The 25,327-nt window shown below is 38.8% G+C and overlaps 2 protein-coding genes across 2 annotated transcripts; both read right to left on the bottom strand.

Annotated features, from left to right (window-relative positions):
* Positions 1 to 7,998: 7,998 nt before the first annotated feature.
* On the bottom strand, positions 7,999 to 15,842 carry LOC131440605 (superkiller complex protein 2). Its single transcript, XM_058612035.1, has 6 exons — positions 15,684 to 15,842; positions 14,304 to 15,630; positions 13,266 to 14,248; positions 8,728 to 9,469; positions 8,490 to 8,668; positions 7,999 to 8,438 (listed from the first exon to the last, which is right to left on the bottom strand). The coding sequence occupies exons 1-6, from the start codon at positions 15,693 to 15,695 to the stop codon at positions 8,076 to 8,078; spliced, it is 3,606 nt and encodes a 1,201-aa protein (XP_058468018.1). The 5' UTR covers positions 15,696 to 15,842; the 3' UTR covers positions 7,999 to 8,075.
* Positions 15,843 to 20,250: 4,408 nt separating this feature from the next.
* On the bottom strand, positions 20,251 to 23,053 carry LOC131440604 (DNA polymerase eta). Its single transcript, XM_058612033.1, has 3 exons — positions 22,870 to 23,053; positions 22,706 to 22,809; positions 20,251 to 22,655 (listed from the first exon to the last, which is right to left on the bottom strand). Exons 1-3 carry the CDS (start codon positions 22,921 to 22,923, stop codon positions 20,552 to 20,554), a joined length of 2,262 nt encoding a protein of 753 aa, XP_058468016.1. The 5' UTR covers positions 22,924 to 23,053; the 3' UTR covers positions 20,251 to 20,551.
* Positions 23,054 to 25,327: the final 2,274 nt, after the last annotated feature.

The raw sequence follows: 25,327 nt of genomic DNA, 5'->3' as shown, positions 1-25,327 counted from the left end.
GTTGGTGAGAAAGCATTTCTGCCTTTAATCGGTGGAGAGCAGGGCGTTGTTGTTTTAGTAGCTGTCGTACGCCTGCCGTAGTAATCCATATAGTCGTTGCTGTTCGAAATTGAAAACATTGTACGCTAGCTTTGATTTCCATCGGAAGGATTTTATTTTTGGTTTCACATATGACAACCACCACTCCATCCACGATGCGTAGTTTTGGCGTTGTCGAGTCCAATATTGTCACTTAATTTCGAACTCGAGAAATGGGGACGGAGAGACCAAAAACCACGACCATGTGGTCTATCAAGATGTGGAAGACATATTCCTGCTGTGACGGCTTTATGGTCTGAGAAGCAACACACATGTGAGGCAATTGTTGTTAGCTGATCTCTAAGACCTGCACTAACATAGAGGCGATTGAGTCTGGAGGAAGAGTTGTGTGTGACAAACGTGTATTCGATCTCTCTCGGTCGAAGGCACTACCAAACATCCCGAAGCTGTAATTGTTGAATTGTAGCTTGAAGAACGGGGCTAAAGTGTTGACCCGTCGCATCGCTTATCCGCACCACGCAGTTAAAATCGCCTCCTAGAATTGTGTGTGTGGTTCGGTGACGGAGGTAGAAAGCAAGAGTTGTATTGAAAAAATGCGTTCGGCACGGCGAGCGCTACCCGACGGAGCATATACGTTGCAAAACATAATATCATTCACAAGCAGTGTGAGTACCCTTCCATCCAGACTTTTTTCAACATATGAGAAATTGATGTGTTCTTTAAGTGCTATTGCCGTACCTCTCCTGCTATAATCTACGTTGCATACGACGTTGTATCCGGGTAAAGTAAGTTGTGAAACCTATGTCTAGATCCATCGAGCGTACGAATGAGCAAAGAGCGTTTATTTTGGTGGTGTTCGTGATTGTGTTGATATTGATTGTTCCGATATTACAACTAACGTATTCCAACATTACAAAATATCTTCATCAGGCACTTGTACATTGGATGGAGCAGTATTCTCTTCGGACTGACGCACTCTTTTTCAAGGCGGCGGCTTTCGAGAGCGTCGGCTGGCTGTCGAGGATTGCGAGCTATCTGTCCCGTTGCCACCACTTCTGCGTTGTGTGATAGGGCTACAGGATTGGACTGGACTGCGGTGGAGTAGGCGTTGCTGGGGGGAGCACTTTATTAATCTGTTTGTGTTTGACGCTTCGTTTCCTTGGACTGTTGAATGTTCGCCGTATTCGGCTGAGTCGAGCTCGGTTTTACTGCTTCTTTTAGTTTAACCGATCTTTTTGTCACGTTTGCCTAGGATTGGTCGGCAGTGAACTTTTGAAAGAGTAACTTTTTATTTTGCACACATGGTATACCTATGTGAGCAAACTCACGACAATGCAAGCAAGTTTGACGCTGACCATTATAGCTTAGTGCTGTATCCTCTCTCTGGATTGTGATAAGAGATGGAATGTTTTTCCTCACCACCATCCTGGCAATACGAACGCCTGTTTTACGCCTTCGAAAACACCGTATCGATTGTCCCACAATAGGTTACGAACACTGAGAACATCACCGTAGTCGGAAAGGAACTCTGCAATGTGTTCGTTTGAAACATCTTCGGGAAGATCGAAGATCTGCACTTCATCTGCTCCGTCTTCCATCATTATACGAAGTTTGCACACTTTTCCGTCAAAAACAAATTCATGTTTGTTGTCGTGAGGCTCCACGATATTTTCAACCACGCCGAGTCTATTGACCTTAACAAAGATACACCCAAGTCTCCTGCTTGATTGAATTTGAATAACGTTTTCACGCGTGAGTCCAAACTCCTTCCCGATGAATTTTAGAATTACATCGTGAGAATGATGCTTTGGAAACTGTGAATAATCAACGCGGAATGTATTCTCCCGCCTTACGGAGAAAAACTACGCGGCAAGTAAGGCACGATGATTAGCAAAGCGGCAAAAATACTTTATACTGTATGTCAGTAAACTTTCTAACGGTACGAGAGAAATCGACTGTTCAGCGCGAAAGCTTACTGGTAACTTTATATATATTATTTGCAAATTGCCATCCGATTTGAAATGCTTCAAAAAGTGATGGAGTCCAATTAATTCGGATGATCATTTGAAAAAGTTGATCTTGTAGGTAGATCATTTTATTTTCCGTTATAATGCCGAAATCGACTTAGTTTAAAGAAGCGAATGGCATTGAAGGAATATTGGTAGGTAGATGTCCACCTGTTACACTAGTGAACCTGCCATTAGAAGAAGATGATTTGGCCGATCTACCTATTCATAAATTGTTTTCGTTAGCAGATGAACTGGAAGGCGTTCCTGTGTTTTGATTATTTACATTAGAAGAATTAAGAGGTAGTTGTCTACCTGTTACCAAAGCGTAACTGTCATTAGAAGAAGATGATGACAAGGTCGATCTACCTGTCAATAAATTGTTTTCGTTAGAAGACAAAGGAAGGCGTACCTGTTTTACCTTTCTCTATAGAAAGGTATTAGAATTGCTGGAAAACACGACTTTCGAACGGAGCCACGGAGACCCATAGTGTTATGTACCATTCGACTCAGTTTGACGAGATCGGAAGATGTCTGTATGTGTATGTGTGTGCACTTTTCGAAGATATTTTTACCGCGCAATTTTCTCAGAGCCTATTTTAACAAACTTGGGCTCGTTTGAAGCTACTGTCAGGCCATTGATCAAGTTCAAAGATCAAATGGCTGTGACTTTTGGTTCCGGAGATATAATGTTATGAGTGACGTAACCAACAAAACACGTTGTTTTTTACCGCTCTAATGTATATAAGGGTGCCAATATTTTGGGATCACCTCTAATTTCGTAAAGCGCTACTGTTCAAAAGTTTAAGCAATGGAATGGTAATTCTTAGAAAAATTCCTTGGATTACCAACTACTCGCTATGGCGGTTCGAAGTAAAAGAGAGATATACAGCGATTTGGGATAAGTCGCTGATATAATCTTTAATAGTATTAAATTTCACAACTAATGTTCTTTACGGCTGTAGTGAAAAACTACCCTAATGTAGAATCAGTGTATTGGTACACTATGTAACAGACGAATTCATTTGAAGCAACTAGTTTTGCTAGTAAAATCGTGTAATGAGAGAAATGGAATGATTTCTCATCAATAGGCTACGACTTTATTTCAAACCTGTATGCTAGCAGTCAACGCTAGATGATACTAGTATTGATAGTATTGTGTGAGGAAGAATATTACTACACAAGAACAACCAGCAGATAAATGATACCGAACTTGCGCACATATGTCCGAAAACTTTTGCTCTGTGATGTACCATCAACGCAGAAGATATAAGTATATATAAGAAACAGCAAATCCTGGTGACGAGATAAGCCACACAGACGCTGTATGCATATCAACTGATATTGTAATCACACCACAATAGTCGAACGAACTTATCCAGTGTGTAATGAAGGAAATAAGAAAAAAAAATTGCCACGTGTTCACATGCAATACACGGATAAGGTAACTTACCAGCGTGTTGGGGATTTATATCAAACCTGTATACTGGCAGTGTGCGATAGATGCTGCCGGTGAGGGACCGATAACACATTTGTCGCGCACAGACACCAGCTGCTAGAGCGCTCAATTTTCTCAGAGATGGCTGAACCGATTTCAACAAACTTGGGCTCGTTTGAAAGCTACTGTCGGGTCATTGATCATGTTCAAAGATCAAATGGCTGTGACTTTTGGTTCCAGAGATATGATGGTATAAGTGACGTAACCGACAAAACACGTTGATTTTCACCGCTCTTATTTATTTATTTATTTATTTATTTATTTACAATCAACAGACACAATTTGGTCCTAATGATAATTCCTAATAATATTCAGAAAATTTGTACGTATTCTGCTTCGTGACACATTAAAATCATACCCAGATGAAACGCGGTTGAACGATCTCTGTAAACCAATAATAGAACCGTTTGCGCCATAGTTGGTACGTCGTATAGGAAGTCGAAGAAAAGCACTGTTGCGGAGAGCTCTGGGTCGCACATTAATATTAATTTCGTTGAGCAAAACGGGACAGTCGATCCTACCGTTGAATATATCTGCTATTATCAAAGCGCGTGATAATTCTCGTCGCACTTGTAATGTGTCGAGACCCATTAATAACCCGCGACTTTCATAACTAGGTAGTTGATGAGGATCGGTCCACGGCAATCGGCGAAGAGCGAAGCGAACAAATCTGCGCTGTATTCCCTCAATTCTATGAGCACCGTTCAGGTAGCATGGGTTCCAAACTGCCGAGCAATATTCGAGAGTTGAACGAACAAGCGAGCAGTAAAGCGATTTTAGACAGTGTATGTCTGTAAAGTGTTTAGTTATTCTCATTAAGAATCCTAAGCTACGGGAAGCTTTAGCTACAATCAAAGACATCATATTAACAAGATATCCAGCTCTCACATTTCCCGAACAAATAATTGGCAACATCCTTTTTTGCGAGCATGTCGCCCTCAGGTGAGTCCGCATCGAATCTCATACATAGAAGTAGGGGAGAGAAATGTCAAATTCGTGCGCGCCAAAATAGCAGGGCTGCGCACCCATACAATTGACATGACATGTTGAATGAGACGCCGTGCGATGGCGTTGCTGAACTGAAGATTGAGATCGCTCCAAGCTGACAGGGTCTGCTACAATGTAACTGATGTGATGCTTGAATGTGAGTTGTTCATCGAGATGGACGCCAAGATCCTTAACGCTAGTAGATCTTCCAATCAAGGATCCATCCAGAAAGTATTCAACATGCAATGGCATTTTTCTCCTCGTGAACGTAACGGCCGAGCATTTGTCTGGATTTACAATCATACGGTTAACTTTACACCAATCTGCGAAGATTAACAATTGCCGATGGAGAAAGGCTGCGTCTTCTAAGTTGCGGATGATGTGATAGATCTTGACATCATCAGCAAACGATAAGCGAGGACCTTCCAAGGCAAAATTGACATCATTGAAGTACAGTAAACATATTAACGGCCCTAGATGACTTCCCTGTGGTATTCCAGATGATGCGAGGAACTCTCCGGAAGTATGATCGTCAATTTTAACTGCTAAACGACTATTCCTAAGATACGACTGCAACCAACGAAGAATGCTCGAACTGAATCCAAGTCTGTCCAACTTAGCAACCGTGATGTCGTGGTTGATTATATCGAAAGCGGAGGAAAGATCTGTGTAGATAACGTCCGTTTGTAAACCGTTAGACATTGCATCAAACACATAAGATAAAAACGATAGTAAGTTTGTGGTTGTTGAGCGGTTAGGCATGAAACCGTGTTGAGTATCGACGATATATTGCTTGCAGTGATTGAAAATTGGTGTCAGTATAACCTTTTCGAACAGCTTTGGTATAGCGCTGAGGGAAGTGATGCCGCGGTAGTTGTCTATATCCTTTTTATCGCCTTTTTTGTGGACTGGGAACATAAAGGAAGCTTTCCATAAATTGGAGAAAACTTCTGTAGCGAGAGACATTCGAAACAATTTGCAGAGGGGAGCGATTACTCCACGCGAGCACTTTTTAAGAATAACTGCCGGTATTCCACCAGGGCCTGGAGAATTTGAGTCTGCACAGCAGCATTGACATCATCGTTGTCGAGAACTTCATCCCAGTCGATTTGCGCCAAGAAGTTGGTCATATTGGTGTAGTCGGTTCTACTAAAATCGTAGCAGATGATGTCCGTTGGAATGCAGGCGTTCTGTAAGCGATTCGAATCGAGCACGATATGTAATGGAGGATGATGACGAACAGAATTCACCAGAGGGAACGGTGAAGCACTAATCTTTGGTGCAACATCTTCTCTACTTGAAAAGCAAAGATCCAACATCCGGTTATTTTCATTAACGACAGGGTTCGACTGTCGAAGAAGGTTGAGATTGTAGCCGTCGAGCATGGTTGTAATGCCAATGTGGAAAGTGGAGAGCGCCGGATCAGGAAAGAAGAAGCCACCGGAACTTGTCTGCCATTTTATGCTGGAAAAGTTGAAGTCTCCCACAACCAAGATTTCATCTACGGGTAGTACATGAGTCGAAGTAATTTCTTGCAACTACTGTATGTGTGCATCGATTAGCGGTAGATCGCGGCATCGGTCCGGAGGAAGATATATCACACAAAGGTAGAGGGAAAAATTGACCAGTTTCAAACGCACCCAAACCTGCTCGACACATTTACCAGATGCGGTGGCGCAATTGATGCCTTCAAGCGACGATGCACTGCGATAAGCACCCCGCCTCCAATAGTTTTTGAGTTATTTAAGGGGCTGCGATCGGTACGGAAGACTTCGTAGTTGGATCCAAAACCTTGAACGGATAGCGTACAATTACTGAGCCACGTCTCAGAAAGAGCGATGATGTCGAAGCAATCATCCGAGCAAGCCAGCAAATAGTCGTTGATGTGCATGTTCATGCCTCCAACGTTCTGGTAGTACAAGTGCAGCGGTTGACTAGATTGATCGTGCGATGGATAACTGCAAACGACGGGAAGTGAATCAACGCCTGAATCGTTTGAAGCTGAATTGTACTTGCCGTCTGGGATGGTTTGGAAGACCCCTTCCGCGTTCCCACTCACAGGGCCGGGACGACTGATGACCGCTGGCTGCAATAGCTCGACTGTGGGGAACGTATCAGGGGCTTCCATGGTGCGAGCATCTGTGCATCCCGGTATCCGATTCAGAGCGAGAAGAGGACATCTATAAGTGCGAGAGAGATCAGCACTTGGAAAGGACGGAATATACATATACTTGCCGAGATGAGACATTTGGAAGACTCTTTCACCACACCCACGCACAGAACCAGGACGACTGGAGAACGCTGGCTGCTGTGGCGGGGGGTTCGAGAGCTTCCAAAAAATCAACTTCAGTGCGTCCCGGTGTGGTTCCATTGTACTCTCATAACGTTTGCCGAGGCGGTGTTCTCATCAAACGGAGCGGGCTGGGTGTTACTTCGTCTACATTCATAACAGTGCTGCATCCATTTTCGTCGGGAATCGGTGGAGAGATATCGATTGGAGGATACCAGATGTTCTGCTTTTTGTTGTCTTCGAACTCGCGAAACAAAACACCTTGTGGCCAGGTGTCGGGATTAAGAGCCGCTTCTCGAAATTTGGGCAGTATCCCAACTTTGAAGGAGACAAAGTTCAAAGTATTTACGTCGACATCTTTTTTCACCAGCGGGATGACCGTGACATCTTCGCTGCACTGTAAACCATCTTTTGTTAGCTGCGAAACCATCTCCTTACTAACGCTTGGGTGAAAACGTGACAAGTAAATATTTTGGGATCACCTCTAATTTCGTAAAGCGCTAGTGCTCAAAAGTTTAAGCATCTCGAAAAATGTCCTCAATGATTTGAGCTAAATCGGACATGCGTAAGGGGTACTTAAAACTGTATGAAACGTCGAGATTTAGTGTCATCTCAAAAAAATTTTTTTTGAAAAAATCAACTTTCTGGGACTTAGGAAAATTTAGATATTTTTTCTAAATCCCAAAGTCGATTTTTTCAAAAAAAAAATTTTTTGAGATGACACTAAATCTCGACGTTTCATGCAATTCTAAGCCTTTTGGCATCAATTTTTTTTTTGATTTCGGAAATTTTGTAAATTGACCAAAGGTGGATCGAGATTCTCCCAAACGAAGAAGTGCATGAGCACAGCCTCCCCCGAAGTATTGAGCTTAGCTTAGTTCCGGGGGGATCGAGGCAAGATGTTCAAGGTGTTTTAGTGGGTAAGGTTCAGCCAGTCCCACTCGCTGGTTCACAATAGCGGTAGCTTGACAACTACCGAGCGCGTGAACTGGGAAAGTACATAAGGTATTTCACCTTGTAAAAAACACACACAGAGAGAGAGAGAGAATCTCTCTCTCTCTCACACACACACACACACACACGCGCGCGCACACACACACACAACCATTTTGTTCACCAGTCAGTTTTCACAGTGATTGGATAGCCTCTCTATATGAGAAAGACAAAAAATAAACACATTATGTGGTTGTAAACATTTATGAACGTAGAAAATAAATCTTCAAACAGAAATCTTTGATTCAAATAGTATCTAACCCTAATCATTTTCAATATCCATCGGAGTGCTAGAAGTATATAAGCTAGCAGCGAAAACAATATCTCGTTTTATTGCATTAGATGCTTCCTCCATTTTACTGTGAAGTACTGGATCTCCGATTATTCTTGCTGCATCTTTCACGTTACATAACGTTTCATTCAGCTGTTGGATGCAACGCACTATAATACCTTCTTTAATGTCAGTCAGTTCCATTATTTCGGCGAATGGTTTGTTCCGAGCCCACTCATAAACCACTTCTACCAAACCAAAATTTAGTTTATCATTATCCTGAATGTCGTTAATTCCATACATTTGTTCTACTCTGCGGATATCATTGTCAACTTCTTCAAATAGCTCTTTCGCCTGTAAAAATATTTCATAATATTATTTCGTTTTCAAGCTTCCGAACATTACCTTTGCCATTGGTTCGGTCATTTTAGGATCTACATCCGTCTTTGCTTGAAATACCAAGCTAGAAAGAAGAGCGGCAATCTCGGCAGGTTGCATGTCAGTAAGAATATTCCGAAGCACCAATTCGGTTATTATCAACTCATTTTGACCCATTTCACAAGCTACACGACCCTTCATAGCCACTGAAATAAAACAAAATTTGATTAATAGTTTCATTATAAAGTTTACATTTACATTTAACCTTGTTGCATATCATCAATATATCTTAGATCCTGAAGAACTTTTAGCTTGTTGCAGTAATCTGGATACAACGACAGGCTCTTGTAGGACACCTGATATTTTAACTCTTCTAGCTTCTTTTCTAGTTGCTTGCGGTCATACACAGTAGCAAAGTCAGACATAAAATCACTAATATCTGTATAAGGAACGAATTTTTGTAGATGTTCTCTGGCCTTTTTTAATGCTTCACTTTTCTTAAGTTGATCCAACGTTAATTGGATTTTCAAACTCTCTAATTTGATTTTTCCATTGTTTATATCAGAGTTTAGTTTACTCAGTGCTGCAACTACATCCAAAACAGACTGCGAGGGAGGTTGATCTTTGAATCTAGGTATCTGTCGGTTATCCCAATTTTGAATTATTTTTATGGGATCACACTTGATAGTATGCTTGGTAACATCATCTATGTCTGTCACTGTGATTTGCAATACACTATGACCTCCTACACCTTCCGGAATAAATTGGCTAAATCGAGCCGACAATGCCAACATTCGATGCCACGTATTTCCTCGTTCTAAATTGTCTCCTTCAAAGTTAACTGGGAATTGGTGGTCTAACACAAGTACTTTAAAGCTTGCAGATTTTTTTTCGTGGGGGACTACGGACAATAAAACTGCTAGTTTGTTGTAGTGATGTTTTAATGTGACTATCACAACGCGGCCAGGTTTCATTTCATTATTTTTTTGAGATAGGAATATAAATGGCTAAAACAAAATATGTATACATTAGTGTTCAATTTACAATAGTTAGAGACGTTTAAATACATAATTGGATAGAAACCATCAGCACTAGGTGCAAGCGAAAACGGCGAATTATTAGTCATCTCATTAGTAAATCTGCCATTTTATTATGTCGATTACTCGATTTTCAATCAACGGATTGTGATAAAATCGGATACAACATCTTTGCTTCGGTTCTGAGAAGCTGTTTAAGATTGTGTTTTATTGCATTCATTTCTTTTTGTGGAGTTTTTCATTAGAGTGTAGAAAACTGACAACATATTGGTTGTAAGAATGGGACAGCTAGAGTAGCCATAATTAACTTGGCAATAGCAGGGGCAAGTGGCGAACATATGCATCGCTAATGAATCATTACCAGCATCGTATAATTGACTTGCATTTCTATGTAGACTTGATCCATTCGTCATCTAACACTCGATGTAGATAGACGAATAACTTACTACGACTAATTTCGATTTTGTTTTATTTTTTATTCGCAGCTTTCTACCTACCCAAGCTATGGGTAAAACGCGCCATAGATCCGAGAAGAATCCAAAGGATGCTAAGGGTCTGAAGCCAAGTGATGTACAGGTAAACGACCGTTTGCAGAGTAACAACCAATACGCTGATCTGCCAGTTGATGTCGAAAAGGAACTGCAGAAGGAGGAAAAAATGCCGCCTTTCTACCTGAAGGGCCTCCCACCAACTCTACGCTCGGATTTCAACACGCTGATCAGCAAAAGACTACAGGCAACAATCCGTTTATGTACTGAAGGCTACAAAATAACTGTTCCGGCTTTGAACCACTACAAAGGAGTGGAATTGTACCTGAAGCAGACAAAAGCGGAATACTTCACACACGATCATCATCAGCCGCTGGATCACAAAAAAAATCTTCCTCAAAAATCCCTCCTGGATCAGGAATCAGAACAAATTGGCTCAAATGGCACGTTCCCCTTGATATTTGGAGATTTGTGCCTTGCCATCAATTTGTTTTTAGTATCATTTTCCCGATATATAAGAGGGAAGGATTGAAAGGAAATGGTAAGGGTTGGACTAGGAGGATGGGAAAAATTGACGACACAAAAACACATAAAAGCAGAAGTAAATTCTGCACCCCTAAGGGATGCTGAACAATCTGCTGAGGATCACATTTAGTGGAAGCAGAAGGAAATTCTGAACCTCTACGAGGTCCCGAACAGTCTGCTGTTAATAAAACCTCCAACCCCCGAGAGGATTTAGAGATCTTACAAAAGCGACACCATTCTGCACTCCCGGAAGAATGCAGAACGACTCGCAGTATGTACGAGCAGAAGTAAATTCGGTACCCCCCAGAGGATGCCAAACAATTTGCCAAACCCTATTTAAGGTGAATACAGAAGGGATTCATTCACTCCAGGAAGAACGATGAACCCTTCTGACTATAGCTCCTTACCACATTGGGTGAGAAACGAGAGAATATCCTTCAATTTTAGCTCCGCATACACAGACTCAACCATGTATGGAGAACCAAAAACCCGGATACGTAGCTGCGTCAATGCGGGACAGTTACATATCAGATGATATGAAGTACCATAATCGCATTCACACAAATCACACGAATAATACTCAGCACGTTGAATAGTAGCCATGTGATAATTGAGTTTGCAATGTCCAGTCAGAGCTCTGACCAGAACACTTCAATGATACTTGGAGAAATGCAGTAGACACTTTGACATTTTCAGATCTAAATCTGGTAGAAATGCTTTTGTCTGAGCGCAAGTTTGCAAGCTGCGCCAGTAGCTGGCATGTTTGGATGCAGCCCAAGAACGTATCTTGTGCTTTATCCAACTAGTTGAAAGTGGTAAAGCTGGTTCAGGACCAACGAAATCATTCGTTGCACCAGCTCTAGCCAACTCATCAGCCCATTCATTTCCAGTAATAGCAGAATGGCCGGGTACCCATAAGAAGTAAACAGCATTTGAAATGCTGAGGTCTTCAATTTGAGTTCGACATGCGATCACTAGATTCGACCGTGAGTCATTCGAACTGAGTGCTTTTAAGGCTGCCTGACTGTCGGAACAAAAATAAATACGTTTACCACAGATCCTCTGCTGAAGTGCCGATTGTACTCCACACATAATTGCGTAGATTTCTGCTTGGAACACAGTACAGTATCTACCAAGTGAATGAGACTGCTCCAGCCTATTTCACGACAGTAGATACCAGCACCAGCACGACCATTCAACAGAGAACCGTCCGTAAAACAAACTATGTGTTCATCAAGTTGTCGTTCCAGACAACCAGACAATCATTCCTAACGAAGAGGATAGCTCATATTGAATGTTTTAAAAGGAAAACTGCATGTTAGAGTTAGGTCACTAGGAGCGAGTAAATACTCATCCCACGGAACCATTTGAGACCACAAGCGAGTGTGACTGGTAGCATATTCTAATGGGTTACTGTTCCAAAGCCCTGTAACCCTAAGACGGTATGCACAAGATAATGCTTCTTGTTTTAGGAACACATGTAGTGGTTTAATGCACAGTAGCGCCTCTAGAGCAGCAGTAGGAGTTGTCGTGAATGCTCCTGTCATCGCCATTAGGACCATCCTTTGGAGATGATTTAGCTTTGACTGAACTGTCGCGACTTCTCCTTTCTGCCACCATACAAGACATCCATATGCTAAAATTGGTCTAACGATAGTTGTGTAGATCCAATGAATATATCTGGGTTTGAGTCCCCATGATTTTCCAAAAGCTCGTCTGCATTGGCCGAAAGCCATGCAAGCTCTTTTAATCCTGAAATCAATGTGAGCAGACCAATTTAGTTTTGAGTCAAGAATAACCCCGACGTATTTAACTTGATCGACCACAGTGACCCCTGAACCAAAGAACTGCAACGGACGAGCTCCTGTAATTATCCTACGATGAGTGAAAAGCACCATTGATGTTTTGCCCGGATTTACAGATAATCCAAACCTGACAACACCATTGTTCAACAGATCGCAGGGCTTGCTGCATTAAATCAAAGAGAGTGTTAATGCTTATACCGGTCATCAATATATGATAATCGTCGGCAAAACCATAAGTCGGAAATCCAAGGTTATTAACGCGGTTAGATAAAATCAACGCTTTAGGAAAATTCATCATCGAGTATGCAATATAATGAGTTGATTGTAGTAAATTGGAATGCTTGCTCACTCAGGACCAAAACCGCTGAATTGTCCGACTTTCTTCAAGAGAAGAATGCCGATATTGCTATTTTAACTGAAACTCATCTTAAACCTGAAATTACACACAACACCGACGATGAAGCAATGATGATGAGATAAGCCGCGGACAAAGTGACCCCCGATCCACGTTAGATGGAAATGGAAACTCATCTCCCCCTAGAAATAGAGTGACAACGAGATCCAATAGCAAAAAAATATGTTAATTAACAAAAATGTAAGACAATCGGCCACGAAAAGCTTTACCGCGAAAAGACCAGAATAAAATTTTTATTATAAAAAAACAAATCGATACTCTCTCTTTCTCCTCTCTCCCGCAAACAATTTATTTAACGAAAGAATTGCAACTTGCTCCTTCCCACCTTTATTTACATCATAGAACAGGCAGTAGGTTAGCTTAAGTTTGAAAACCTTTAAATGAAACAATTGCATTTGAACAACCAAACAAAACGGTTGAGTGTTTTAATTAACAAAGAAAAAAACCCTATAGAAAAATGTAGAACACCTTCAGGTGGATTATATCAGATTTTGAATTATCAAAAAATGTTTAAATAAGTTTAAAAAACTTACCATTATGTCAACTCTCATGTCTAGATATTGTTTCGCAGCATCGTAAAATTTACATAATGGCTCTAAATGATCACCTAACTTATTCAACTTCGATATTCGTTCTTCCATCATACTCAGTTCAGATTTGTTCTCTGGCAGCTTTAACTGTTTCCCGAATTCTCTAAAACTGTGCATCATCATGTTTTCTACAGTGACCAACTCAACTCTCAAGAGATACAAAATCATTGCGTACGTTAATCTGAATTGTGATTCCAATCGCATCGGTTTACCCAGAATCATATTTCTCAGATCACTTTCTTCGGGTATAGCTGTTTTGCATAATATGATAACTGTGCCGTTTGGATCTAACCCACGTCGCCCAGCACGACCGGCCATCTGAGTATATTCCGCTGACCGCAAGATGCGGGACGTTTGACCATCGAATTTATTCGTCGAATCGAAAATTACCGTTCTAGCAGGCATGTTCACGCCCATGGCAAACGTCTCTGTTGCAAATAATATCTTGACTAGGCCTCGCGCAAATAACATTTCAACTATTTCTTTCAAAATTGGCAGTATTCCACTGTGATGAATTCCAATTCCGCGTTGGAGGCAATTCTGCACCTGTATAACCTGTGGAAGAATTCGATCCGGAGGTTTTAGTTTCTGCAAACATAGTTGGAAAAACGATGTGATGCGGTATTTTTCTCGTGCCGTTGTAAGATCGCACGACATAAGAGCATTAGCATTATTATCACACCGGTTGCGAGAAAGAGTGAATGCCACTACTGGTAATTTATCGTTTTTCTGTAGATGATCAATTAGTCCTACCCAAAGTGTTTGTTCCTGTTTTTGATTATACATTGCTGGGCGACTATTTTTATTTTGATTCTTAGATACTTTCAATGCGATGGATTCTTTAGCTTTCCTGTAGCCATCCATCAGTAGTGTGTTCTGTTCATTGACTATGAGAAAAATATCATCCTTTGACTTTCCTCCGCAACCTATAAAAATCAAGGATTAATAATTCATTACAGTTATTTATGATAGATATTTTACCTGTATAAAGATAATGTTTAAGAGGCACAGGCCTCTTTGGAGTACTAACGACAAAGACGCGCTTCTTTTTTGTCTTTCCAACCCAGTTTGCGAACTCAAGAGTGTTAGGCACTGTTGCACTCAACATTACTATACAAACATGATCAGGTAATAGGATGAGAACTTCCTCCCATACATGGCCACGATCTGCATCCGTTATATAGTGAACCTCGTCGAATATAACATACTCTAAATCACGTGTTATATCGCTACCACAATACAACATAGACCGAAGAATCTCTGTAGTCATAATCAAACAAGATGCAGTAGGATCGATTTGGATATCACCAGTAATCAAGCCAACATCTTTGAATGTAGTTTTAAAATCGCGATATTTTTGATTAGATAATGCTTTAATTGGTGACGTATAAATTGTTTTAGTCATATGTTTTTTAGACAGTGCGATAGCATATTCCGCAACAACTGTCTTTCCGGCTGATGTATGAGCAGCAACAAACACGTGACTATGCTCTTCTAATTTGATTATCGCTTGTTTTTGAAAAATATCTAATTCGAAGCTATATTCGTGTGCCATATCAGGAATTTTACTATTGAAATCTGATACCGGTTTAGATACATCCAGCAGTTCAGCCCATTCTACTGATGTAATCGAATTTCTATCAACGTTCGATATTTTAAGTACCTTTTCTGTCTGTACCACTGTATCCACTATGACGTCATATTCAGTTTCTTTCAAATTAGCATTTTCCAGGTCAGGTTTTATTTTAGGTTTATCTTTACTTTTACTGTCATCTGAAATCCATATAGCTAAATCATCAAAATCATTTTCGACTGCTGATATAAGATCTACAATTCCATTTTGTGTGCTTTCTAATACTTGAAAATTTAGCCCATTGGAAAATCCTGGAGGGCAGGTTTTCATGTTTTCTTCAAATACGGTGTTTTCAACGTCTATCATTTGAAGTGTTTCGTCTGGTTCATCAAAACCACCTGGCCAAAAAGGGAAGTTTGATGCCGATCCCTTTGTAGAATCTGATACTGAACCAGGCTCTCTTTGCAAAGACATTGAATTTCGAGCATTACTACCAGCATTTGTTAATGCAATTTCAACAAAATCTAATATATTTCCATTTTCTTGATTTCGTTCCGGCACCACGCGAGTACTGGCTGGGGCCTGAGGCAAATGAAACAAGGACTCTATTGTTGGTTTGCGCGAACAAAAATGAGGGACAGGCTCATCTAGAGAGATGATAGGTTCCAGTACAAACAGTCGAAGTACATCGTCGGTATCTTCGACAATCGACGGTGGCTTTTTCCACCAGGAGTACTAAAAAAATTAGTAGAATTCGTTATGGCATAAAATACATTTATTTCACTTACATCGATAGACATAGTTTCAGACAATTTTAGGTCTCATGTCGGAGAAAATGAATAAATTAAAATAAAATCGAATTATTTACTTCACGAAATGAACTACAAAACCTGTTAAGTTTGTTTTAGGGTTTTGCACGAACATGACATAACCTCACAAAAACACTGAATGAACATTATTTGACAGCTATCGGTGGTTTGTTTACACTCAAAGAAATCCACACTTCAATACTACGTGAAAACATATGTAGTTTTCCTCCATTGAACTTTTCACGTGGCCCTTATGCACTGAGAAATATAAGAACAAATAGTTAAACTCACAAATTCTAGTAAGGTGAAATTGTTCTTGAGCCTTGATATACGAGAAGCGAAATAGTTATTGCTACCATGTGAATATGTTCACAGTATAAAAATGTTACCATAAATAGATACATTGTTTGATAGACGATTATGAAGTTTGAAAAGACTATTCATGTAGTCCATATCAACAGAATTTATGTAGTAATCACATTATCGTGTATTTTTTGTTTTTTATTCGACTATGTATTTCATTTGTGCTGACTATACAAATTGTCAATAAACGAATGTTCTATGTTATTGTCACATAAAGTTACAGTATAGCAGAAAATTTCGTACGTGGGTACACATCAGTGATTGACATGAAAAAAATATTTTATATGATGACTTTGTGTAATTTGGTAGGTCTTGCAGGTGAGTAAAGTTTGTAGCCTTACTAGTTTCCGTCATTGAAATTCAATTTTTCAACAATTTTTCCTTCAACGGCTACGTTTTCCAGTGAAATCAACGTCTCGTATACGATTTATTATTCATTATCGGTCGCTGTAGAAACAACATCCAATGATTGATGAAAACGACGAATATCATCCGATTTCCGAATTCAAATCCGACGGAAAAATAACAATATATCGCAGGTGGGTATCGAGGTTTACATCTGGACTTGGCTATTAATTTCTTTCATGCTACTCATTCCTGCTTCAGGAAAAAATCCACCGGACATCAGAGTCTTTGATCAACTGCTGCTACCAAACAATGCTCCTCAGTGTCTACGTTGCTAATCAACATTTTACCAGGCATGTCATCATTTAATATGATGTGAAATAAAATAAAATTCCATGAAACTATTTTGTTTTCTTGTTCTAAAATTTAAATTCATCAAACTTCAACATTAGCTCATGTTTTGCTGATCTTCAGCATTGTTGAATCAACCACTGCTTTTAGTTTCGAAATAACTGGAAGTGAAATGTCAAAAAAAACCATGACTCTGGTTATAGCAAAAACTACAATGTAAAAAAAAATTCGGTCATTGTTAGGCTAACCATCTCAATCGTATTAGTTATTCATACAATACACTGTTCAATATTACTATTCTAGAGCCGATACCATCCATAGTTAACATGAACTTGACTATTGTTGAAATCATCTGATTTCATAGTCGACTGAAAACCACTATACGGTCATGGTCAAGTTGGCCCTCTATATAGTAACTGTTACCATAATATTTTTCTGAGTGTGGGGGTAACCGATTAGGTTTTTTACCGTCACTGCTCACCTCAATCGGATGAACACATTTTGACAATTCAGCGGTACTGTTTGTAAACAGACTTTTTTGTTTGTTTGTCTGTTGACAAACGGATAAGAACGTTCACGGTCCATATCGCCTAAATACAAATACAAAAGTTTCAAAACATTTGTTAAAGATTCGATTCAGAAATTTATTGAATAAAAGTGGCTAGTTGTGAAGTGTAAAGATGATTGTTTGAGATGTGTTTCTCGATTCTGTTAAAACTTGTTTGTAAACAGTACCGCTGAACTGTCAAGGATGAAGTGGTAGTTCATTCGAGTGGTCATCGTGCAAAACCTAACTGCAAACTGCCGATGAATCAAGTTCACCTGTTGACAGCTATCAGTGGTTTGTTTACATATCTATTAGGTTTTTTATCGTGACGACACAAATGAACAATTATTCATCCTTGACAGTTCAGCGGTACTGTTTACAAACAAACTTAAACAAAAATCGAAGAGCACATCTGAAACAATCATCTTTACACTTTGCAACTAGTCACTTTCATTTAATAAATATCAAAAACGAACCGTATTCAATCGTGAACAAATGATTTAAAACTTTATTTAGGCGATACGGACCGTAAATGGTCTGATCCAATTTGTCAATAAACAAACAAAAGAAATTTCTGTTTAAAAATAGTACTGCTGAACTGTCAAAATGTGTTCATCCGATTGAGGTTAGCAGTGACGGTGAAAAACCTAATTAATTAGGTTTTGCACGATGACCACTCGAATGAACCACCAATGAACTGCCGATGAAACAAGTTCACCTTTTGACAGCTATCAGTGGTTTGTTTATATATCTATTAGGTTTTGCACGAACATGACATAACCTCACAAAAGTTAACAGAATGAACTTTTTTTGACAGTCGACGTGTACTTGTTTACAGTTTAAAAGTTCATCAGAAGTTCATCGTTCGAATGTAAAAATTTCAAGTCGCCTCACACTCAACAGATTCATACATAAATCGCTCCTTGATGCTGAAAACACATACAGGGCAATCTTTTTAGTTATTTTCACTGTGGAATACGTTTTTAACAGGCACTTTTTCGTCATTTTTTCAATTGTTAACTTGCAGTCGCAAAACAAAACAAGTACACGGCAACTGTCAAAGATGAACTTGATTCATCGGCCGTTCATTTGTGTCGTCATCGTGCAAAACCTAATTAGGTTTTGCACGAACATGACATAACCTCACAAAAATGAACAGAATGAACTTTTTTTGACAGTCGACGTGTACTTGTTTACAGTTTATAAGTTCATCAGAAGTTCATCGTTCGAATGTAAAAATTGCAAGTCGCCTCACACTCAACAGATTCATACATATATCGCTCCTTGATGCTGGAAACACATACAGGGCAATCTTTTTAGTTATTTTCACTGTGAAATTCGTTTTTAACAGGCACTTTTTCGTCATTTTTTCAATTTTTAACTTGCAGTCGCAAAACAAAACAAGTACACGGCAACTGTCAAAGATGAACTTGATTCATCGGCAGTTCATTTGTGTCGTCATCGTGCAAAACTTAATTAACACGTATTCAAATTAGAATGAACGAAATGAACACATAAACAAACCACTGATAGCTGTCAGCATTGATTCATTTTGTTCATTTTTGTGAGGTTATGTTATGTTCGTGCAAAACCTAATTAGGTTTTTTACCGTCACTGCTAACCTCAATCGGATGAACACATTTTGACAGTTCAGCAGTACTGTTTGTAAACAGAAATTTCTTTTGTTTGTTTATTGACAAATTGGATCAGACCATTTACGGTCCGCATCGCCTAAATAAAGTTTTAAAACATTTGTTCACGATTGAATACGGTTCGTTTTTGATATTTATTAAATAAAAGTGACTAGTTGCAAAGTGTAAAGATGATTGTTTTAGATGTGCTCTTCGATTTTTGTTTAAGCTTGTTTGTAAACAGTACCGCTGAACTGTCAAGGAAGAATACTTGTTCATTTGTGTCGTCACGATAAAAAACCTAATAAGTATTCAAATTAGAATGAACACAATGAACACAAACAAACCACTGATAGCTGTCAAAATTTATTCATTTTGTTTATTTTTGTAAGGTTATGTTATGTTCGTGCAAAACCTAATGGTACACAAACCACCAATAAACGTCAAAGATAGACTAGATTTCTTGTTCATTTGTTGTCATCGCGTGAAACCCAATTAGGATACGTTCACACTACTTAATTTTCACTTCACACTGGTAAAAAGGGCCGGTAGTATGAAAATAAAACATAAAAAAGAGCTCAGTTAAGCCCTACCGGCCTCTCCAACCCCGGATGTTGGAGCGTAATGCAATCAACATCTTTTTCATTTAATTCGTTCCATATCTTATTCATTTAATTCAATTATAAAGCTAAAAGCTGTAACGCATAGCTTTATAAAATTGTAACGCTAATTGATTGCATGTGATGATGTTTGAAAAATGTCCATCTCCTCTGTGTGACAAAGAGCAAGCAAAATTTCTCCCCTCGCACTGACAACTTCAACGAGAGCTCTTCTCTTTCACGTATATACACCACTGTTGTATAAAGTGTGCACGCATCATGAGTACGTTTGTTTATATCCTTTTAACTCCTCCACTGAATCCCACCAAAGTGCTAGAGCAGAGCTAATAAATTCTCTGAGGTGGATGCAGATACTTCCACAGAGGTGTACACGCTGGTGAGCTGTCTAATGTATGGTTTGCGTAGAAGAAGCGTGGGGCACGCAAAATCAGCAAAATAAAACAATGTATACCTAAATTTTCGGTTTTCATTGCAAATTTTTCATAGCAAGGCCAGATCTATGCTCTATTAATTGAAGTTCACAGAAGTGTTCGCTCGCCATCACGCGCCAGTGATCACTTGGGTGCATTTAGGCAAGAGCACGTGAGAGCGATTCGTGCGAAGAGAATGTTATTCTCTCGCACCAGCTTCTTTCAACACAAGCACGCACCCGAAGTCTGTCTGTCTGGACACTGAGAAGAAGTGCGCTTGCTTCTTTGTGTGGAGGGCAGCAAATGTATCCGCAGTGATTGCAATACCGTCAGGCAATGGGAGGGTTGAACTGATGATGACGAAATAGATTTGGAAGAATAAAAAAATTATGAACAAAGTCTTACTATTTTTTGCCAATAGTAGAAAATGAATAGACGCGTGCATTATAATTTTCTATTTGCTTTTACAGACATATTTGAAATAGTTTCAAAAAGCCAACATGCTTAATTTAAACAAACGTAATTTTATTCATTTCATTATTTTATTTGACATACCTTTTTATTTTTAAAACATACAACCTTACGGTATTTTGTTGAAATATGAGGTCAAATTTTTAATTTTGGACAACTGTGGATTTTGCTCCTTAGATTTAGAACGCTTACGTTTAATGGTATTGGAGGGTTGGCATGGTTGACCGATAGGAACTATTTTCTTCATATCCGTTTGGTTCAACTCAAACTGAAGTTTTCTGGCAGTATGGTAATCAGTGTGTTCTGATAGGTTCGCACAAGGAATAAATTTTCCGCATTCTGTGCATCGCTCTGTTGGTGTAATAGAATTTCCGGTAACTTGCTGTTTTAAGAACTGAGTCAGCTTCGCTGTAGTTGAGGTTTTACTCTTGACCTCAGGTAATATTTTTTTTTGTTTAAGTTCATTACGAAAATCTTCACGCTGTTTTTGACTTAGCTGTAATGCAAGATGAAAATCACGATGTGATTGCATTTCGTTTTCTGGTATATTCGTTTTGCATTCCGTACACTGTATCAAAGCTACTGCTTGGTAATACTCTGCATATGTATTATGATAATCTACGGGTGCCACTTGATCATTTAGGTCAGATATTTTGCCTTTGTCGTTCATTTTACTGATGACATGTTTGATTTCTGAGATGCTAGATGAAGAAGGAACATAATTTACTTGTTCAGGTCGCGAACTTGAGGGTAAACAGCTGTAAGTGGATTCATTCACGGTTTCTTCAATTTCAAAAACTTGTTGCAATTGCACCTGCACTTTTGATTTGTTTACTGAATCATTCAAACTAGTGATATTTGAATTTAAAACTGTATCACAAACACTTGTGTTCCCAGATTTTTTAGGATCGCCTTGAGAGTCAGTTTTCAATACATGTTTTTGTTCGGGTGGCATCTCGGGTTCTTTCAGATTCTCTTGGGCTACTTTACCAGACATATTCGAAAACATTTCCTTCAATCCATTTCCCTTCCCAGGAAAGGAGTCAAATTTTCCAGCAGAAATGCCCAGAAATGTAATTGGGTTATTTAAAGCACTACTGCTTCCTGATTTAAAGAAAGTGACGGAATTTCTCCTTATTGTCTCTAAGGCATCTGTGGTAATTTTTTCAGCATCGTAGGCTACTAGTGGAACACTTCTGGTGCTGGAAACGTCATTATCATTTACTTGCTGCGTATATGAAACCGTTATCTGCTTTGCTATTCTGTTATTCTCGTTCATATCTTTTTCAAGACGCTCTTGAATCTCAGCTGCCAACTCACTTAGCCAATGCTTTAATGTGGCTACTCCACCAATGGCATTTTTTCCCGGAAACCTCTTACAGCAACCGATACTTTTAGAATTGAATTTTGGTGTTACGGCTTCTAAGTCAATACCTTTTGCAATCAAAAACATCCATGATCCAATCCTCTCGTCAAAATTACACTGCAACAGTTTTTCCGGAAATTTGGCTAATTCTGACATGTACTGAACCTTTAGAACCTCACAAACTTGATCTCCTAACTTACCACCCAAACCTTTTATTTTCTTGATTGGTAAGGTTTGATACATCTTAGCAATACTTTTGAGAGGTAATATAGTCTGTCTATTTGGTTTGTGAAATCCAGCTGTAAGCTTGGCTAAAATTTTGTTATGAGCTATCCCAGCTGAGCATTCAAAACCAGTTTTATTTTTGACAACTGTTCGTATTTCATTTACGATTGATGCTCCTATAAGCAGTTTTATATCGCTTTTCCTGTTAACAACATGCTCTTCTACATTCTCCATCTCTTCAACTTCGTTAGGTCCCTCAAGGTCATAAGATATCTTTTTTACAAAATCTCCAATGCTGTCGTAACCAACAGCGAAAGTATCAGCAAGTTTTTCTGGAACTATCTGATATTTTCCTTCATTCATATCACGAAGACGAGATAGAACTAGTTTGGTGATATCCATGTAAGCTTCATCTACACTTGCACGTTCGAGTAACGGAGTGAATGTTTTTAAAACATCAGCCACCTCTTTACCAGCTTCACGATATTTGTTGATGTCTGCTTTGCCACGAATCTGCGGTACTTGCATCAACACTATTTCGGGACAATGTTTCCTCGCTTCATCGCCCCGCATATGTCGTGTAACCCCTTTAGCTCTAGCTGCATAATTAACGGCTATAATTCTATAAAAGTAATTTCAATAAAAAAAAGGCTATACAATACTAAATATTACCCTCCCCCTTGCCAGGGATTGTATTGCACAACTGCTATGGGATTTCCACGTATCTGCGGATTTAATTTTTCCTCCACTTGACAGTAAAAACAATCCATGTCCACCTGTAGAATTGAAACAAATCCTGAGAAATTTGGCGTGAACGAAGTTTTTATTAGACTAACCAGAACTATAATACGATCATATTTATGGTTAATATTTATATATTGTTTTGACATTTTGTAATGTTATAAGTAGAAGTATTGTATTTAACATTTAAATGCGTCGTTTTAGGTATAGGTGTTTGATTTTGATGAAGTTTTTGCTTTGGGTAATAGTAACAGTCAACAGAGCGCGCGAATTTGATAAATTCCTATAAGGTTTTCAAACTTCTGTGAAATTCCAGACCAAAGTTCAACAGAAACCAAAAATCTCTCACAACGAAAAGCTCAGTGGGAAAAAGCTCATGTACTTACACGGTTAAATAAAACTACTCATTAATGAGTACCAAAAATACCCAGATTTTGAATCAGTTCTAGCTGTCACAAAATGAGTATACTGGGAAAATGGATAAAAGAATATTCATCTCAATATTGCTGTTCCGCAAATAAAATAATTAAAATTCAACTCATTAAAGGTTGAAAAGTATCTTTCGATTTGAGATTTATTGAAAGCGTTGTGCGAATGTCACGGTGTTTGCAATTAGTTAATAGTTGAATAGCAAAGGTTACGTTTGAAAAAATGGATGAGCTTCAATCCAGCTTCAATGCTACCAGCTTCAATCAAGGTGTTGACTTGAAAAAGTATTCTCCGAAGGTCTCATGCACAATCAGCATGCTTTTAAAGAAGTTTCGGATGGTAAGCAGATATAATTGAAAATGAAGAATAAATCAAGCCTTATTTGAAACATGGATCATTATTCCAGATTACGAAAGAGGATTTAATGATGAAATAATCCCGCAAAAGAATGAAATCTATGAAAAGTATGGAGCCTAATATTGGCCTAGAAGCTAAGCTAGCAGTTCCATTAATTCGATGGGAACAATACGCCCCAGCATCGCATATTTTTATCAAAGAGGAAAGAAGCTTGTTCATTGAAAGTGAAAATGCAGAAAAATCAGTGTAACGTCTAGCTTTCGTTAATTTGACACTAATGAATGGATTAAAACCACCTACTGGTTGTATATTATATTATAATATTCTCAATTATTGCATTTTCCATTTCTACCGAGTTTTCAACACGGTGTACTTTTTCACCCCGTTTTTTATTGAAATCTGAGTACAAAACGTGCTTAATCCACCTAGCAGTGAGATGATACCTTTATCAATTCGCATGTGCTTTTTGCATGAAAATACTTCGGTGTTTCAGTTTTCATGATGTTACGGGCGAGTTTAATAATTCAATTATATCAGTTTATAATTAAATCAAATCAGGGATTTTATCCGATGGCCCAAAGAGTGGGTCTAGACATTGTAAAGTATTAAGAAAATAAAGAACAAAACTAAACCGCTCTTCAAACGGTTGTAGTGCCTGAATAAAGCAGGTATAGATTTATGTTTTTGTGTGCAAGCCGAGATAAGCCGCTCTTCAAGCGGGTCTAGGGCCAAATATAGGAATTTCCACATTTAGAGCAATAAAAGGCGGGTGGGTAATGTCAGAGACATAACTGGATGTCGTGAATACGAAAACAACTGACATGTTCCTTAACGCTTCCGAATATCAATTAGTTGATCGATTGTATGAAATTGTATGTAGAATTTGAAACGATGCACCTAAACTAAAGTTCAGATTAGTTAATTTATCATTCTGATACACAAATATTACGAAATAACCAGTATAGTTCTTCATAATAAAATAATGGTGGCTCTGAAAAGAACCTTTTAAGATAGCGTTTGTGATGGAGAGTGATGAGTTGAATTCGAATTCCGATGGATACCGCTGACTTCCGTCATCTAATTCCAGGCTGAACTGTTGTACGTGGGTGCGATACTGATATGGTTGGTGTAGGTGTAGCGTTTACAACCGATTATAATCTTTCAAAAAAGAAAACAATAATTCGCTGGGTTGATCAATGATACAATAGGCCTAATTTATTGAACGAAACTATCAATATGCAATAGAAATTCGTTTCTAGCATTCAGGAGGGTCAAATTGCGTTATTTTCTACGACATTAAACTCTGGAACATTTTTCGCAAAAACAAAGAAGGCTTCACTTGATCTCGATTACTGTGAATTTCACACAGCGAAAAGTGCACAAATCTAACCAAATTGTTTTTGATTTACACTAATTTGACGATAATTACCTGCGATTTGCGAACAACAAATCCTAATAGTTCTTTAGAAAACTTTTAGAGCCATTAGAACGGCTGATACTGTGTAATGCTCTCCACCGTTGTTTTTTCCTAATGCTAATGACTGGCAGCTGTGACGTAATCGCTCTTGTCGAAAGCGAAACTAGCTGTGCAGACGACACAAAACACATCTGCTCGCAGTGGCGATAGAATCCAAACTGATTCAATTTTTGTTAAGAGATTTCCTCTTATGTGATTTCGTTTATAGCTTTTCAACTAATGGGCGGTCCTAACGGCTATAAAAATAGCAGCATACAGAATTTTAATGTCGATTATTTCATTTCGGATTT

Source organism: Malaya genurostris, chromosome 1 (genome assembly GCF_030247185.1).
Source record: "Malaya genurostris strain Urasoe2022 chromosome 1, Malgen_1.1, whole genome shotgun sequence".
Classification (NCBI taxonomy): Eukaryota; Metazoa; Arthropoda; class Insecta; order Diptera; family Culicidae; genus Malaya; species Malaya genurostris.
Note: the sequence above shows the minus strand (reverse complement) of the source record. Positions and strands in the feature narration are given on the sequence as shown.

What these genes read in the sequence shown, in the direction of transcription:
- LOC131440605 (XM_058612035.1), bottom strand. An exon ending in TAAACATTATCTTTATACAG is followed by an intron (nt 14,249 to 14,303) that starts GTAAAATATCTA and finishes TGATTTTTATAG; the next exon opens with GTTGCGGAGGAAAGTCAAAG. An exon ending in TGACCGAACCAATGGCAAAG is followed by an intron (nt 8,439 to 8,489) that starts GTAATGTTCGGA and finishes ATATTTTTACAG; the next exon opens with GCGAAAGAGCTATTTGAAGA.
- LOC131440604 (XM_058612033.1), bottom strand. Translation starts at nt 22,923, where the DNA reads ATGTCAAAACAATATATAAATATTAACCATAAATATGATCGTATTATA. An exon ending in ATGATCGTATTATAGTTCTG is followed by an intron (nt 22,810 to 22,869) that starts GTTAGTCTAATA and finishes TCAATTCTACAG; the next exon opens with GTGGACATGGATTGTTTTTA. An exon ending in AATCCCTGGCAAGGGGGAGG is followed by an intron (nt 22,656 to 22,705) that starts GTAATATTTAGT and finishes TTACTTTTATAG; the next exon opens with AATTATAGCCGTTAATTATG.